The sequence below is a fragment of the Oryzias melastigma genome, linkage group LG9 (assembly GCF_002922805.2).
Source record: "Oryzias melastigma strain HK-1 linkage group LG9, ASM292280v2, whole genome shotgun sequence".
Classification (NCBI taxonomy): domain Eukaryota; kingdom Metazoa; phylum Chordata; class Actinopteri; order Beloniformes; family Adrianichthyidae; genus Oryzias; species Oryzias melastigma.
In genome coordinates this window covers 15,903,533-15,922,153 of record NC_050520.1, presented here as the reverse complement: position 1 = coordinate 15,922,153, position 18,621 = coordinate 15,903,533, and the positions used below count along the sequence as shown (strand labels likewise).

At 37.4% G+C, this 18,621-nt stretch overlaps 2 protein-coding genes across 4 annotated transcripts in view; one reads left to right on the top strand and one right to left on the bottom strand.

Annotated features, from left to right (window-relative positions):
* gabrb3 (gamma-aminobutyric acid type A receptor subunit beta3) overlaps positions 1 to 18,621 on the bottom strand; it is a 56,210-nt gene that overhangs the window by 17,305 nt on the left and 20,284 nt on the right. For both annotated transcript variants that reach the window (XM_024278891.2, XM_024278892.2), the window contains exons 2-4: positions 12,409 to 12,456; positions 9,991 to 10,082; positions 9,839 to 9,906 (exon numbers count right to left, since the gene is read on the bottom strand). In XM_024278891.2, the coding sequence (XP_024134659.1) occupies positions 9,839 to 9,906; positions 9,991 to 10,082; positions 12,409 to 12,456 (208 nt within the window). The remainder of the gene's footprint in view (positions 1 to 9,838; positions 9,907 to 9,990; positions 10,083 to 12,408; positions 12,457 to 18,621) is intronic.
* The window catches only part of gabra5 (gamma-aminobutyric acid type A receptor subunit alpha5), a 32,399-nt gene continuing 28,073 nt past the window's right edge, over positions 14,296 to 18,621 (top strand). Inside the window, exons 1-5 of one of the 2 annotated variants that reach the window (XM_024278893.2) lie at positions 14,296 to 14,676; positions 15,063 to 15,147; positions 15,647 to 15,771; positions 16,394 to 16,461; positions 17,454 to 17,674. In XM_024278893.2, coding sequence (XP_024134661.1) covers positions 15,065 to 15,147; positions 15,647 to 15,771; positions 16,394 to 16,461; positions 17,454 to 17,674 — 497 coding nt within the window. In that variant the 5' untranslated portion in view covers positions 14,296 to 14,676; positions 15,063 to 15,064. The other variant, XM_024278894.2, reaches the window with a different exon arrangement.

The window sequence follows — 18,621 nt, the reverse complement described above, 5'->3', positions numbered from 1 at the left end:
CACAAACTGGATCCTGAAAATACCTGTGCGGGTTTTTTCCTCAAGACCGGAGCGTAAATGAGGTCCAGTGGGAGGATGAGAGTGTCGTAAGATCTTTGGCTCAGAGGTTTTGTAGTCTAATTCACAAAAGGTTCCTGTGCAGCAGTCAAACGTCGTTTACGCCAACTTAGCACCAAGACATCTGCTGGGAATACAGGAATAGAAGCAGCTTTTCTGCCCCGTGCAAGACCGAGACCCAAGTATTCCCACGTGGATCAAAAGATATAGCAGAGTGGTTTATTAGATTTTGCTGCTGCATCTTTGCAGCTTTAATTTCTCAGCTTTTAACCAAGTTTCTAAAAAATAGAGTAAAGAATTTCTGCTGGCTGTAAAATGTAGTTAAAGCAAGTAAAAAGATTATTTTCATACAAGGGTAAAGATCAAACATAAAAGCATGAGTAGGAAGCTTAGTGATAACTACGCAAAAAACACAAAAGCTTTGTATATAGTATTATAGTTTAAGAGAGATCCACTTTTAACCCCACAGTGATGGTAAAAATGGAGGTAAAGAGGATTTATATAACAACAATCTCAGATTGTCTCAGCTCATAATGTCAGGAAATATTGGATGCTGTGGAACCCAACTGCAGGAGATCAGAGGCACAATGGTGGAAACGTAAATTAGAATTTAGAAACTCAAACTAAACTAAGGAATGGAACCCAAACTAGAATAAAATAAAGCCTGACTGAAACAAAGATGGTCTCAAAAGTGAACGAAAGAGGAAACTACAAAGCAAGAAAAAGCTGTGATGACTGCTATCTAACACTTTACGTGATCATATAGAAGTGTTTTAAACAGCTGGAAGAAAAGTACGCAACTATATTTGGGTTTTGGAGTAATTTCATTTTAAGTAAATAATTTTAAGGTTGTTTCCTCTGAAACAAGTCTAATTCAGTTTCTATAAGTGTCCTCAAATCAGAAATGTTTCAAATGATGTGTCAAATTGTCATGTTAACCTTGATGAATTAATTACACACAAATTAGCGTATTCATTTTTTAAAACCATGTTAATCTCATTTTTAATCAATTACTATTTTTCTATTTTTCCTTGTGATTTGATAATTCCCGATGAGGTTTCCGTTATCAGAAATGAAATGACGTCGCAGAAGTCTGACCATGTTGGATAGTTCCATTAATTTCTACTAATAGACATATTAAAGAACATTATGCTGATTGTGTTGCTCATAACGAGCATTTGGGACACAAATGTGTGGTATGATCGTATTATGTCTATCTCTCTGCAATTTACTATTTATTACTTAGTTATTTAAGTCATATTTTTCTCTTTTTAGTTCTTTTTTTTCTTAGTTTTCCTTCTTCAAGTCATTCTTTTCTTCTGTAATCCACTGAGCTGACTCGAGAACTGCTAAAGAAACTTCCAGCACACTTGCTTTGAACTTGTTTGAGCATTCATAAATGTCAATAACTCTCATCTGATGTACGCTCTTCATCATGAGAGGTTAAACAAAGCATCATTTCACCCCTCACAGCTTGTTCTTGTCCAGTAACAGCAAAGATATAAAGTCCAAAGTCTAAATGGTTTAAATCCTCCATGTGTCTCATTATTTTCTTCTCTTTATCTGCTGCATTACAGTCTTCAAAAAGACCACATTAGTTAAGTTAAATGACACTAAAACCACTCGTGTCTATTCTACTCTCTTGCTGTTGTGATGAACTGTGAAATAAGATAACATGTATAATGGAGAAGTTTGTGGTCAATGTTTTAGAGCTCTCTAAAGTTTCTTTTTTTGTTATTTTAAAAGTAAAGGTTGGAAGTCTGTTATAACAAAAACTTCATAAAGACACCGGAAGTTGTATTTTAAAGTTTTACTGCATCACAATTTTAGGGAAATACGCTATATTATCAAAAGTAGTCACTCACCCATCCAAATGATCAGAATCAGGCGTCATAATCACTTGGCCTCGGGCCACAAGTGTATAAAATCAATCACTCAGACCTACAGACTGTTTTTACAAACATTGGTGAAAGAACGTTCTCCTGTCAGGAGATCAGTGAATTCCAGTGTAGAACTGTCATAGGATCCCACCAGTGCAACAAATTTAGTGATAAAATTTCCTAAATATTCCACTGTCAGCTCTATCCTAACAAAATGGAAGAGTTTGGGAACAACAGCAACTCAGTCACCATGTGGTCGATCACATAAACGGATGTAGAGGTCAGCGGATGCTGAAGTACAAAGAGGTCTATCTGTACAGTCAGTTACTACAGAGCTCCAACCTTCAAGTGACCTTCAGATTTGCCCAAGGTGAGCCAATACTTACATCAATACAGTGTTCCTCAAAATGAAGCTTTTCTCTGTGATTTCTAGGTTTGATTAAAAATAAATGAATTAGATTAGTTATTTACAAGTCATGAATTAATCGCTCCAAAATAATTGCATGACACCACTAGTTTTCAGATAGAATAAACTATGTTCAAGCCCTAAAGCCACAATAGAAACTTCCTGTCATGTGACAGTTTTCTGAACTCACTCTTACCACAGTTTTCGATGGAGCAAAAACAAACAGCTGCTCCGACCAATGATAGTCCCAGAAGTTTTTCACCCCGTGATGTTAGAAACAGGAGCATTTTTGCTGTTGTGCAACACTGTACGCAGCATATTTGTTTTCCAATACAATATGAAACTATATCATCATCAGTATTTCTGCTCGAGTTCTTCTTACACGGAGCCTGCAGCTCTCTGCTGCATGGATGGCTATAAATCTGCGAGAACATCTGCAGATGGAGTTTTTTAAGGCTAACGTTTCCTTCAGGCGAGACATGGTAAATGTTAATGTGTCAGAAAGGATGGGAGTTTTTAGCAGAAGATGGATTTGCCTTTCAGCTGACTCATACTGAAACTATATGTAACAATGCCTCATGGAGGATCTGCTTTGCTGCCTTAGGTGCTTTATAGGAGCTTGTGAGCACCACAGGGAACATCTGAGGGAGTTCTACAAATACAGCATTTTTGTTTTTCTGATGGGACTTGTATAACAAAAAACATGATTACAGTAAAGAAAAATCTTTTTTTTAAATCTAAGTTTGAAATAACAGAAAGATTCAGGTAAATGTTCCCATTTTGTAGACGACAAACTCAACAGTTCACAGACAGCAACATGACACATGAACTCTATAATGTTATTCAAAAAGCTCTTTTACGTGTAACATAGAACTATTGGAATATTCTCTGAAGTGGAATTTAGTGAGTTCATTTATGTATGATGGTGATGATAAAGTTTTATTTTGGACATATACTTTAAAAGGAAAGATAGGATCAATTCTAAAATAAAACATCCAAAAGGGAGGGAAAAATATAAAAGCCTTAAAAATTATAATTTATAATTATAATTTTTTTCGGCCCGCTGAGTAATTATATCCAAGATCATGTTATATTATTATTATTATTATTAACGGTCCAAAAAAATCTTGTAAATTCCCAATTTTGACAGAACATATATTTTATGGAGAGCAAAATATTGAAAGTTATTTAATATTTAGGTTGATTTATTCTACAATAATTTTCCTGTCTGCTTTTATTCATATTTATGTAAAGAAATTCTCAATAAATGTTTATCCTCTTCGACCTGTGATCTACTGCGTGTTTTGGATTTTGGCCCCCAGTGTGATTGAGGTTGACACCTCTGCCCTAAATGTGTTACCACACCCAGTGAACCCACTGCGTTTTTATTGACTATGAAATTGTACAAACTGGATTTGATAATAAATTTGAAAAATGGAAACACAATACTCTTGAAAAAACCTGCCTTGTTCTAAGAAAACGTTTTTGTGCTTGGAGGAGGGGTTTTTGAGGCGTATCAAAAATTTAAAATTTTGCAAAACTGCAATAGAAACACTTAAAATGAAATGAGTCACATGACCAACAATCGAGTATCCGAGTATACTGGCAACCTGCTTTCGAAAAGTTGATGTCCAAAATTGCTTATTTGTGATCTTTGTTAATAGTAGAGTGTAGTAAAAATACAATTTGGGGACGATGTATTTATTGCTCTAACATGTAGAATAACGTTCCATTTTAAGTTTTTAAGCTAAAAATAACCTGAATGTGCATCACTACTGTCACTGAAGTAAAAGAATCTTCAAAATAAAGTGTTGGTGAAGCTTCCCATTTTCAAAGTAAAACTTGTTTTGCAGTTTTAAAAAAATAAACTGCAGTTCTGTTTATTGAAATAAATTCTGAAAAAAAGGAATCAGCCGAAACATCTGAGCTTTAGCTCCAGTGTTAGCATTCTTTTGGTTTTTAACTCTTCAACAGTTGACACAATTAATGTAATTCCAGCAGATTCAGAAATGGAGAAAAGCAGCTAATTAATTACGTGATCACCTTGATTCAGCTGATTCTGCCACGGAAAAAGTGACTTTATACCGTCTTCACACTGAAATGCAATGCTTTAGATCGTAAAGTGTTGCAGAACCCTGAGGATAGAAAAACTGTGGAAAACATTTTTAAGGTTTTGTTTTTCAGTGATCCAAAGAAAACTGCAATGTTTATGCTTCTATGTTGCTTATGTTCCTGCTGAACTTAACCAGAAGGTTGACAAAAAGTAAAAAAAGTAACAAACACCATTTCTTCCTTCTTAAAGATTTTTGTTTTATCCGTTTTGCTGATTTTGATCTCCTGTCTTAAAAATTAAATCTTAAAAATTAAGATGGATGCAGTTCGATCTGTGAATCGTTGAGCTTGATTTGTGAATCCAATCACCTAAGAAACGATCCACAGATCTAAACAGCTTCACACCGCTCACCACTTGATTTCACCAAAAGTTGAGCGTATCATGCAGAATTGTCGGATCCACAGCTCCTCTGTAAAATCACCAACCACGAAATTTCCCAAAATTGCTTCATTCGTACCCGCTTGTCGTTTAATGACCTGAATAAGATGCAGACGTCTCCTTTGATTGATGATGAAGAGCACTGATGCCGTATTGTTCACATCCGTCATTGCATTTTTGAATGACTTTTCACGTGAGTTGTTTTCTGTTTTTTCACATAATTATGATTTTATGAAAACAGTGTTATTTACAAATTTGTGTTTTTTTGACATTCCTAGAATTTTGATGTAGTTTTGTATATATGTGTAACAGATACACAGCTATAGTCATGTTCCCTCTAATGATACTTTCAGTTTCAGATGCACATTCTGTAACTATATAGATAAATATACACGTGATAACACACATGGAAAGACCCAACACACATTTGTCATGTGTAAACACTCATTTGGTTCCATTTAAATCCTATTACCACATTCACCATCACATGACTCAAAAGTATATTAATACATATTTATAGATAAATCACAATTGATTTATCTTTTGGATATTTATCAATAACTATATATATAGTGTAAACTGGTTCTTTACATATTTTCTTCACTTACACAAAATCATTTTCTTTGTTTATCGAATTTGGATTTGTCTCAGAAATTATATATTTTTTCTCTTAATGACTAATTTCTGTATATATTTTTGGTAATAATGTTTTTCTGCTTTGAATATTATTTGATCTGTACAGTTCTTTTGATGTTTAAATGACTAAATAATCTTTTTGGGGAGTTTTTAAAGTGAACATAATGTTGATTCTAAATTACAGCCATCACCACAACAAACCGAATGCAGCTAGCATTTAAGGAACAACTTCAAAAACACACCAACAAGTGTATCTTTCCAACTAAATTCTGTTATATTTCTGGTTGACTCAGTGGCTTTTTAGTTGAGTGTCCACCCTGAGACTGGAAGGTCGGGAGTTGAAAAATCCATGGTTAAGTCATGCTAAAGACTCTGAAAATGGGACCCAGTTCCTTCCTGCTTGACACTCAGCATTAAAGAGTTGGATTGGAGGGTTAAACCACCAAATGCTTCCTGAGCGCAGCTGTGTCTGCGGCTCACCCCTCCCCCAGGAGATGGAGAGAACAAATGTCACACACCAAGGGGTGTGACAGATAATTGCACTTTAGCTTTATGACCTTTAAACAGCAGCTAATGTTGGAAAATCTTCAAAAATGTCTTTAATCCACTAATTCTGAGAAGACAATTGGAACTAAAATCATCTGAGAACTAATTATCAGTAATCTACAACACCTGACTTATTCATTTTTGATGCAGTTCCTTTTTTTTTTTTTTTGCAGTAGATTGATCTAACTAGCATGAAAATGTAAAGTTGCATGATGTGGAACAGATCTCACCCTTGCTTGAATTTGCATTAAAGTTGCAATCGCAACATTGCAAAATCCTGGAGGGATTGACTTTTGTGATACTTTTAAATCTGAAGGAGCTGCGAGAATTTTCCAGGAGGGGGGTGCAGATGAACCACAGTCCATCACACACACACTCACAGCGAGCCCGCATGAAGAAATGTGATCAACTCTGCATTTTTCTAAATTTAGACACAGGCTGAGACAAACCAATTTTTTTTTCTGCCCCGATGAGTATGTCGACAAATTTGAAACATTTTTTTTTACCGATTCACATCCTTAATTACATCCTTAATCACTTCAGAGTCTAACTTGGGTGTATTCTTGAAAATTTGTTATGGATTATCGGGGGAAACGAGCTCTGGTTCACTTTAAGTCAACCATAAATGTCCAGTCTGAATAAATCCCTAAACTGCTCCTAACCTTCTACTTTCTTTGAGTTTTCCACTTGAAATCCTTTAAGCATAGACCCAAGCAAGCACCTGATTATGTATTACAATTCTGATTCCAAAGACTGCCCTGGATCTTCTGATTTACCTGAGACTTCTTAAACAAATACAAAAAAATATTCTCTGTTGTATTTTCTGTTCAAGGTGAGACTAGATCAAGAGGAGAGCTGAAGTATATGTCACGCTTTGAATTGGTGACGTATGTCATGAAGGGGTTAAACAAAAATTTAAACCAATGCATCATAACACTGAAAATGATTAATGTAAGGATTCCAATATCATCTTCCTGCCAAATCAACGATGGTTTCAGCGCAGACATCGTCCTATCAGCCGTCTCTGCAGCAGATCACTTCATAAACACGCTTAAGCAGAGTTAGGGGAGAACTTTTGGATCTATGTGATCACTCAGGCCTGAAGAAGAGATGTATTTCCTGAGTCCCATCTGTATGCTGGGAGCCATTAACCCAGACAGTCTGATACCGTCACCTGGGGGGGGGGTGCTTTCACACTGAACTGTGCAGACACAGACTGTCAAGTTGAAACTAGAGACTGACTTTTAGCCTATTAAGCAAACAGATCTTATGTTGGGGTTTTCAGAATAAATTTTTATTTTTATTATAATCTATAAAGTGCAAACTAAAGTTTAGATTTCATCCCAATAAAGCAGTGTTTTGAAGTGCTGATCTGCAATGGAACAGACACTGGAGTCGTCTATATTTACTCAAAAAGACAAAGTGTCTTTTTGTACTGGGTCAGAGATCAGGTTTGAACATCCCATGAGAAAATGGGCAATAATCTTACAGTTCATGCAAAGGGAAAGCAGTTCAAAATAAAATTGTGATCCAACAGAGCTCAGTTAAGAGCTGAAAATCAATTTATAGCAGAATTAAAATAATGGGTCGGAATAAATGTTGACTTTTTGCCTTGTCTTGCCCTTTGCCAGGCCACAGTTGTAAATAAGAATGTTGTTCTTAATCTGTCCTGTCTGGAAAGATAAAGGTTAAATAAATAAAATATAACAAGCATGCTAATAAAAGCTCCTTTTTACAACTTTTGGAATTTATTTTTTTAGCAAGCACAGACCACTTCCACATGTTTTTCACTGCAAAATGCATCAAATAATAATAATAAAAAAGATTAAAAATGAATTTATTTTTAAACATGTAAAACTTGTTATTATTATTTTGAATTTGGGTTGTTAAATTACATAAAAGAGGAAATGCTTAGCTTGAAGTTGTCAGTTTTAGTAATAATCTTCTTTTAAAATGATTTTGATCACTGTTAGATGTGTCCATGAGGTTAAAAGGTCAACCAGCCCTCATGAATGTGTGATATTTTATACTAAACTTTATGGTGTTCAAGTCTAATAAGAGGTTTCTGATTGTAAAGTTGTTAAAAAACTGAACAAGATGCTAAGCTTGAAAACAGGGACAGAACAGTCTCAGATGTAATCCCAAGGTTTCTGGTGAACTGGAACATTTGAGAGGAATTTTTAGAAAAAGGATGTAGTGAGATATCTAAGGAGGAATCTGAATCCCCTACACTTAGCTTAGCCCTCCAAGCACAGAGATATGAAAAATAGTGTCTTCACATTCGGACGACTCTACCCCTCTATGACATCTCACCAATGGTCGCCGTTGATCTACGTTAGCGCAAAGCTGTCAGCGCTCAGAAAAACATAACATGGGTTTTATAACTTTAAAAAGTCTTTAAAAAAAAGAAGTCATTGCTTACATTTAAATGTAAACTTCTGTACCTCAGGGAACACCCTTACGGCGGAAGGATACACTATCAAAAGTCCCATTAAAAAAACTATTTTGGACACCACTACCCCTCCCTATAGGAGGAGGAGGGGAAGAATTCGGATTTGGCATAAGTTGGTTCATTTGTAATTCCTGTCAAAGAATAAAATACATTTTACTTTATGAGTATTCTTTTATTTTGTTAGTTCATTAGTGTTTCCTTTTAAAATACTATGAGCCATTAAACTGTAATAAAAACCTAAAAAAATGTAAAAGATTCAGAAAACGTTTACCCTGTACAATTATTTCATGCTTCTGCCTGGACTTGTAGTTTGGTACATTTTAGCCTTTTGAACTCTTATAGTCTTAGAGAAAGGGTTCAGAGTGGAGAAAAGTGTGTTTCTCTACTGAATCCTCACCCCTTACTTTTACCCTACTATTATATTCCTTCTTCTAACCTAAAGTTAAGCTTCTTTAACGGTTTATCAACAAAATCAATGAAGCCAGGGAATGTAAAATCAGAGATTTTATGTTGGAAATATCAATAATTTGTGCCTGACTCGTAGAGCAATCAAAGATTGTAAAGTGTGACCACAAATGATCTAAACAGATTTACAGCAGGGTTTACTACAAATCTGTCTTTTTAAGCCTGATGAAATTCTTTGATTATGAATAATATAAAACAGATTTTTGGAGCATGCTCTACAGTAGAAGCTTCAGTTTGAATAAGGTCACCTGTTCTGACTGTTTTAATCCACATGAGTCTGAAAGTCTTCTTGCATTTTCCTCAGTCTCAAACAATCCCATTTGTCACTGGAGCCTGAACGTGTCAAAGTGACTTGACTCTGCATCTCTTGTTCTGCTTTGGAGACTTTCAGTATTGTCACATACTAGAGTTAGACACAAAGGTAAATTATGACTTTTTTATTCACAAACTGTGATGCTAAAATTATATTTATCATCTTAAAAACTATAAAAGTTTGGCTTGTTAGTTAATGTCTTGCAGCCTCTCGGTTTCTGCACTGAGAAGCATCACGACGCTCCTCGGGTGGATTCCATCACTCAGGACAGCATGTCAGGGACTATTTTCTCTCAGACCATGTGATTGAGCATCAAACTCTATCAGCACTTCAGACCACTGATACATGGCACACGTTTACTGTCAAACCTGACAGTCTGGATGCTCTCTAAATAGTTTTTTTTTCATGTTTTTAGCTCTAAAAGAGAGGCCATACCAGCTGAAGACTCCACCAATCATCTCACCAAATGGAGAAAAACTTCACCAAATAGACAAATGGAACATTTGTGCCTTCATCTGATTTTTAAAAACAGTTTTAAACATTTAGATGACAGAGAAGCATTTGTTTTATGAAAACCTTAGACCGAACTTACCATGTTAACCTCTGACACCATGTCTATGCTCGCCACATCTATACTCATGCCAACAGCAACTGGTGGACCTGGTAGTAAATGATATGAAGCACAAATTTGGAGGAATTAGTCAGAGAAATAGTTTGAACCCCTTTAGAAAACTCGAGGCATACCTCCAAAGTCTGGCCGCAGACGGATGTCATAACCTTTCAAGAGTTTGTCCACAGTTTCTTTGACGAAAGACATGTTCCCCGGCTCATTGACGCTGAAAGACAGAGCAGCACAGCCTGTAAATGAGTGAAAACATAACCAGACGTCGCCTCTTTGCGCGCTCACCTCAGAGCGCAGCGCATCACAGCCACGAGCAGCGGCAGCGAGGCAGCCGTGCGCAGCCGCGCTGCTGCTGCTCCCCACATGTCTGCACAAACAAACTGTCCAGCCTCAAGAGAAGGATCTAAATGAAGGAATGACCGCTCCAGAGGTGAGGCTTCCCCCTCATGATCAGCCTGGGCTGACGCGCTCCGCCGGCCACAGGCGGCGTGGCTGTGACGCGGCGGAGCTTTGCCTCATCAGCATCATTCTCTGAGCGCTCAGAGTCCCAGGTGAGAGTCAGTCTGCCTTCTCACTGAACATGTGGATGCTAACATCCCTGGAAGACCTGGACTGTGGAGCAGCAGTGGCGCACAGCGAGCAAGAAGAAAACCAGCTGTAGTGTTTATGCACTTTAATCCATTTTTTTATTAACTCTTTAAAACAACTTTAATTATGGTTTAAAACAATAAAAAGTGATGTTGTGTCAGAGGTGAGGTCATCCTTGAAGTGAATTGATACACAAAGGAGGACTAATAATTCTTGGTTTACTTTTCCAATGTATCCACATGGAATGACTTTGTTGGGTTTTTTTCTGATTCAGTTATTTACTCTTTAGCATCTAAGAGCCTTTAAGTTATTGATCACAGGAGCAATGTGGTGTTAAGTCACAAGTTTCTCGCACTATTTTAAAACAGACATTTTTCTGTTGTTGGAATAAATGTTTGGAATTCCCAACAGGAAGTTTTAACAAGTTGGTTAGGTAAACTTATATTTAAGAAAGTATTTGTACAGATGAAACTTGTAGAATATGTTAGGTGCTTAGTGCTGTATGTGGTTCCAGCTGTTAAAAGTCAATCAGGATTGTCTCTTTTTTTCTTTTAAGATGTGTTATAATGACCTTTAAAAATGTTAAAAATTTCCAATCATAATAAATAATAAAAAAAATATTAAATAATATAATTAAGATAATGTCATTTTTTTCCCGTTACCAAGATTCAAACTACTTTTACAAACATTTTTATAGTAAGATTTCAATGTGAATTCAAACAAGACCTTTAAAAAAGTTGGCAAGTTTAAATAAATTTAACAACCCCAATATCCGTACATTATTGTCAAAAAGTAACAGTATTTTCATGAAAGTCCATCACAGTGACCCTAAAAATGGCCCTTTTTTATAAATAAATAAACCAACAACAGTTAAATCATCAGAAAAGATGTATTTTTTAGATCAATCATGACTTTACTGTGGAGTTAGTAAAATGAAACTGAATGTTTTGAAATCCACTTAACTCTAGAGCACTATTGCCGGGTGACTTTCAGCCGAGCACAAGTATTTACGTGATGTTTCATTTTTCCAAGTGTCATTTGTCCCTGCGGGTAAAGTCTCGCATGTCCCAGGAATGGGTGGACCAAAGGCCAAGTCTCCAATATCATAATTTTTTTAAGGAATTTCTTTTTCTCAAATTCCGAATTTTTCAGTAATTTTAAAGCAAGTTTTCAGGATCTTCACATGTTTTAATTTTCCAATTTGTTACAAAATCTACTCTAATTTATTATGTGTTGTCATATTTTGATTTATTTTTTATGACAAATACTTTAGATTGAGTATAATACATTAGGGAAAAATGACCCAAGTGAACACCTTCACCTTTTATAGTGAAGGGTTAACAAAAAGGATTTTTTATATACTTATTTGTGGAAATATGTGTTCAGAAAAACTTTTTTAATGCATTTTTGAAAAATCTGGAGCACCCCCTGGAGTGCTCTAGGTGCATCCAGTTGTCCCTTCTCAGAGGATAGTTGCTGATTTTATACACTTGTGGAAATATTCTATAGCAAAAAAATATCACAGGTGACTAGAATTATATTTTTTTGGAATCGGTGGAAGACATCTTCCAGCACTGATACACTCTAGTTCCTGGATTATTTGCCATAGAGACTCCAGGAAAAAAAAAATATATATATATATATATATATTTCACCTTTAGCTCAGACTTGACCAGTTTCCAAACTGATATTTCTGTGAAAAAGATGATAATAAGAACAAAGGATAAGTTACTCCTGTTTCCTCAGAATGAGCTGTGGGTTCTTTGTTGCTCGTCTTTGCTGTGGAGCACAAACTCAATACCGCTGCAGGAAATGCTTTGGCTCTTCCCGACAAAACTCTCCTGTTTGTTCTCATGATCAATACCCGTTTTCTTCCCTGTTTTGGAGCGAACGCTTTGCAGCCCTTTGTAAAGCCGATCCACTACAAGCTGTGCTTGGAGTTTTAGTCTTACCTTGTATCATAAATGGCGTAGAGCTTCTTATTCCCATCAACAGCATTCCTGCAAACACACAAAGGCAAGCATTACAAAGGAACTGTGCTGACTTCTGCACTTTCCCAGCAGGTTGGCTTGGGCAGTTCTCTCTTTGGTGCAGTTTTAGCTGCACGGAACCACAACTATTGATGCTTCACATCATTTCCAGGATGTTAGAGTTCATAAACTGCACCAGTCTCTGCTGCAAAGCAACTCTGCAAATACAGTGGAGGATATGTAGGTTTCCTCTATGGATGGATGATGGTTTTCAATACTTCTTGTATATTCATGCTGAATCTACATTTCTTTTACTTTATTTTACATAATCAGTCATGTCTACGCGCTTCCCTCCTCCCAATTCTCCATCTCTTTCTGTGTTTGGGGCAAATAATCAATTCCATGGCCTCATGAGCATCTACTGTTCTCTATGAGGTTGTGAGTCTGTATCTTTGTCAGGCTGTGCTCCAGGGTTCAGCAACCAAAGCCTCAACGCTGGACATGAACATGCTAAAACCTAAATTCAAACAACTCTCACTGATTCCTCTTAAAGTTCCCTATTACATTGTTTTAATAAAAAATGTGACATTTTTTTTAATATAAAAAATGTCCCCAGTAGTGTTTTAATTATGGTTATTATGACATTTTCAACCAGAATCCTTTGAACAATTTTAACGACATTCCCAGTGTTTTTTTTCCACCCATCCATTCATCTTCTTCCACTCATCCGGACCGGGTCGCAGTCTAAGCAAAGATGTCCAGACTTCCCTCTCCCCGGCCACTTCCTCCAGCTCCTCTGGGGGGACCCTGAGGCATTCCCAGATTTTTAAATCATGATTATAATGGGGATTTTTTGACAAAAAAACAACAACCTGTGTTGTTTTCTAGGACACAGTTTAGTCTCAGGGGTTTCCAAATCCAGATCTCAAGGGTCAATGTCCCACATGTTTTCCAACCAACCTGCCATTGTAGCTCCTGGCTAAACACTCCCGATCCTGGTAATCAGCAGCAGATTAGGGAGGGTGTTGCAGCAAAAACTGAGTTGAGTTGCTTTGTCTGACGCCTGTTCCAAAAAAACAAACTCCAAAGCTTTGGTCTGCTGTGTTGTATGTATTTCTTTTATCTGCAGGTTTCTAATCCATATAGTCTAAACGATTAACAAACGTCTGAGTTCTGGGCGGGATTGGTGATGAAGAGCAACCCCGCCCCCCTTCCTGTCACCCATAACTGAGAGCTCTGTTTACTCCCACTAGCTTACAGCCCCTCACCTCAAACTTGTGTCGCAGGTGCAACAAAAACAGCAGACATTACAGTTCTGAGCCAGACGTCGTCTGAGACAAGGAGGATGAAGACGAACATGGATCAATTAGTCTGGAAGTGGATACATCAGAATGGAGCGGAGCAAAGAGCTTGTGGCTCGTCCACTTTCTGCAGTTGCAAAAAACTTTTGACATTTTTTCATCTGCTCCTGATTCACAACAACTTGAATAAAAAATACTCAGAAATACATTTTTAAACTTAATTTTCTTTGAAAATGTCTTCCATCGTGAGAAAAATGACACAAGAGAATGTTAAAAACTGTTTTTTTTAGTTGGGTACAGAAGAGGAGCACTTATTGGATGTTTAATTATGAGTTAGAAACAGAAGGATTAGGAATTGTATGGAAACGATATTTTTTTGGATGTTTGGCCAAGAAAACGTGAAACTTTTCCTGCTTTTTTCCAACAGGAAGATCATTTTCTCTCTTTTTTGCTATAAAAATCCCTGTGTTCAGCTAAACTTTTCTTTTAAAACCATTTCAATAACATCTTTTATTCCTTCTCTTCCCTCTCTCTCTCTCTCCATCTCCGGCTGCCCGCCCATCCTCCTGGATCCGTGCGCGCGCGGAGCTCCCTCGTGCTGCAACTCCACATTTCCTCTCCCTCTGCTGTTGGACACAGAATTGGATTTCGTGCAAAGCCTGCCGGGTGTTCCTCTGAGACCCGCTAACGATGATCAGTCAGCACAAGTGTTGGGAGGCCGGCATTTCTCCGCTGCCAACCTTTTAATCGCTCTGGAAAGACGCCTCGCGCGCGCTCGAAATGACTCCCCTGTTTTAATCTTCCGCCTCTTTATCCAAAATGCAATTAATATGCGCGTGTGTGGGCGGCGTTTTCCCCGGGATTTAACGCCAAAGACGCAACGAGCCAGCGCAGTCTGCGTGTGAGAAGATCTTCGGAGAAGTTTGACTGCGCACCTTCTTCTTGGGCGGTAAGCTCCGGCTGTGCGGCGGCGCGGCGCGTCAGATGTAGTGGGATGTTGCTGCTGATGCTGCTGCTGGTGGAAGAAGAAGAAGAAGCGGGCAGGGATGGAGCGGGGCTGCGTGCGTGATGCAGCTTCCATGCGGGGAGCGCGTGTGTGAGACGAGTCGTGGATGGAGTAACGGATTATTCACACAAGTATTTCACAAGTTTATTTAGCCTGGACCCTCATCTGTTCAGAAGTGAGGCTCTTTTTACGCACGTGGGCGCGCACTTTCCTCAAATTGATCTTCTTGATTTTATATGTTTAGATTGAAACTGTCAAAAATGGCTCAGCTTTACATCAGATGGTGCGTAACTGCGTGCTGTAGTAAAGAACAGAGTTTGTGTTCGCAGGGATGGGCGATGGAATGCGCTGCAGCTCCGCAATGACACGACTGTGGCTCTCCGCTCTGCTCTTTACCGCCACCTACCGGCTGAGGTGAGCCACTGTCTCCTGTAATGTCTTCCTTTCAGGGCGCATTTAGGCTCATTTGCTTGACCAACGATGTCTTTAATATTTGATGGTTTCCCGCTCATTTATTTGAGTTGAAAAGAACCTTTTGAATAAATAATTATTTGCTTTTAAGTTGTTTTATCAAATGGAAGGATAAAACTTTATTTAAGGATCAGTGTGATGCAAGACAGAAGTATAAACAAGGAAAATAGCAGTCTCAAGTAAATAATAATAATAATGATAATAACAGAAATAAAAGCTAAAAAAAAGTACCTAACAGAGAAATTTTTGAAGACAACTTTTAATAGTCAAGCTGTCTTTGGAAAAAATATAAGATATTTCAAATGTTTTCAGCAAATGTCTATTAATGCAGTTTTGCATCAAAACACTCTGGCTCCTTAATCACCTTAAATTAGCATCTATAAAGCAAACGCATTTGTTTTTATTGCTGGAAATGAATTCAGACGTCGCTTTTTTCCTGCAGCATCTGCCAGGATGTGGCTGGAACTCCCAAAGAGGCAGAACTAAACGACAACATCACCATCTTCACCCGCATCCTGGACGGACTGCTGGACGGATATGACAACAGGCTTCGCCCCGGACTGGGAGGTACACGAAAGCCCCTCCGTCGCTCTAGGAAGAGTCGGGGCGCCCTTTTTTTAGAGAGCGCTGACAGCCCCATACTTAGCGGAAGGAAAAATGAGTTGGGTGAAAAATGGAAGCCAGCCCCTAATGTTCCCTCTGCTCTTCCCAGACAAAGAGAACATGTCTGTTATGAGCAAAGGCTCGCCCTATAGATCTGTTTAAAGTAGATTTATGTCACACACATCCATTGGAACAACTTTGTTGACCTTAAACTGGAGATGCTCAGAATAAAGCTGGTGCAAACCCACTCTGTAAAAACTGCTGCTCCAGATTAATTTTATTTCAGGTTAGAATTATGATACCAAATGTTTGTTTAAATTTCTACTTAGCAACAAAAAAGTTTCATTTTATATCTTAAAGAGATTTGAACCTTTTTTTTTGTTTCTAAAGAAGATCTAATGATGTTAAGAATTCCAAATATACTTTGTTATATTTTTTTTCCAACATCTGAATTGGACCAAATAGAGCAAAAATAAACCATATTAATAACACTTCAGGTCTTTCAGATTGTATAAAAAAATAATAAAATTATGTGTAATAAAATGAGAAAAATGTAAACTTTTTTGAAATTGTGCTTTTCTTGCAGAGAAAGTGACGGAGATCAAGACTAACATCTTCGTCACGAGTTTCGGTCCAGTCTCTGACACAGAAATGGTAATGAACTCTTTTTTATTTATTTTGTTTCATAAAAAGTTTATGTAAAATAATAATTTGTAGACTTACTCAGCAGAATAATGAAAAAGCTTAAACTTGGGGAAAGAAAGCAAAACGATTTAAAAAATACAGATGTTTTTTGATTTAAGTGAAACAATCTTTCAATTGAACGATTTGTTTTTAAGACTTCTTAAATTAATTGTGACTTTTTAAGACAAAATGAAATTTTGAAAATATAAAACTTAATATTGTGTAAATTAACTTGATAATTAGGAATGTTGGGTCTGGAAATAAATGTGTTTTTTAAAAAAAGTAGGTATATTTACACACTTATGTGCTATTTTAGGAGATAAAACAGTCAACTTATCCTAACTTCAATATTGTTATATTAGGACTACGATTACACAATTTGAATCAATTTTGTTTTAAAATTAATGCATAATTTGGTCAAAGAAATAAAATAAAACTTTTTAGTTTCCTTAAATCAAGGATATTGGTTTCTTATAACACAACCACTCACCAATTCTCAGATAAAACTTAAAGATAATATGTGATATATATATAAACAACCTAGTAACAGTATTGTCTTAACAAGTCACTAGGTTTTACTGAAAAGTTGCTAGTAAGTCAGTTTTGTCTTATATCAAAGGCAGTATGATATTTAAAAACCTGATAATAAAAATATTTGATGAGATTTTGTGTTTCTGCAGTGTGTGGTATTGAATTTTTTTCATTAAATCTATAATGACCCTCTTGCTATGAACCATTTTACTTTGCAAATTGCCTCTCAGTTTTTAATGTTTGTGTTTAGCGCCACCATGAGGACGTATGAGTTATAGATTCTGGAAAAGTAATTATTGGATATTTGATTGCTTTGAAACATCTTGATTCATGCTGCTTAAACAGGGAAGATAATACTTTATCGTACATAAAGAGTAAAAATGAAATTGTCCAACGACTAGTGTGCATTGATCTGAGATGTTCCTCTGCAGGAATACACCATCGACGTGTTTTTCCGTCAAAGCTGGAAGGATGAGCGGCTGTGCTTCAAAGGCCCCATGGAAATGCTGCCTCTAAATAACCTCCTGGCCAGTAACATCTGGACGCCCGACACCTTCTTCCTCAACGGGAAGAAGTCCATCGCTCACAACATGACCACGCCGAACAAGCTGCTGCGCCTCAAAGATGACGGGACGCTCCTGTACACCATGAGGTGAGCCGTGCTCCAGACTGCACATTCTGAGCTGCAGGGGGAGAAAATGTTTCCTGAACTCCTACAGACCAACTCAGGATGTGTAGTTGTCCAAATTATAGAAAAGAAGTAACTAAAACTAGTTCACTCTCCATGGTTTATACATAGAGATGTATGTATTGTCTGCTCAGATGCATCATAAACCATAACTGTCACCTTTATACCGGATACAGGCCGGATGTAGGCAGAGAGAGAGAGGGCAACCCCCCCACACAAATGCCTTGACTCCCTTCATACACACACACACACACACCCACACACACACATACAATTCCCAGCTCAGAGGCCTTGTGGTAGAGTGTCCGCCCTGAGACTGGAAGGTCATAAGTTCAAATCCAGGATGAGTCATACAAAAGACTCTTGTCCTACCCCTACGACTTCTCCCTACCCCTACATTTAGCCCTTCAAGCAAAGAGTTATGGAAAAATACTCTCTTCAAGTTCGGATGTTACTTCCACTCAATGACCTCATCAATATTCGCCGGTAAGCTACATTAGCGTGGAGCTGCTAACGTTTGGAAATACATGACAACATCGGCTTGATAACTTTATAAAGGTCATGCTTACGGTGGCCGACACAGCCAGGGTTACATAAAGGCACAAGCCAAAACAAGACGACAAAAACTGAAGCACAACAACAAAAGCCACAACAATACAACAAAAGCGAGAACAAGACGCCAAAAGCCACAACAAGACAACAAAAGCCACAACAAAAGCCAAAACAAGACGACAAAAGCCACAACAAAAGCCAAAACAAGACAACAAAAGCCAAAGCAAGACGACAAAAGTCACAACAAGACAACAAAAGCCAGACCAAGATGCCAAAGGCCAAAACAAGAGACCAAAGGCTAAAACAAGGCAAAAAAAGCCACAACAAGATGACAAAAGCCACAACAAGACGACAAAAGC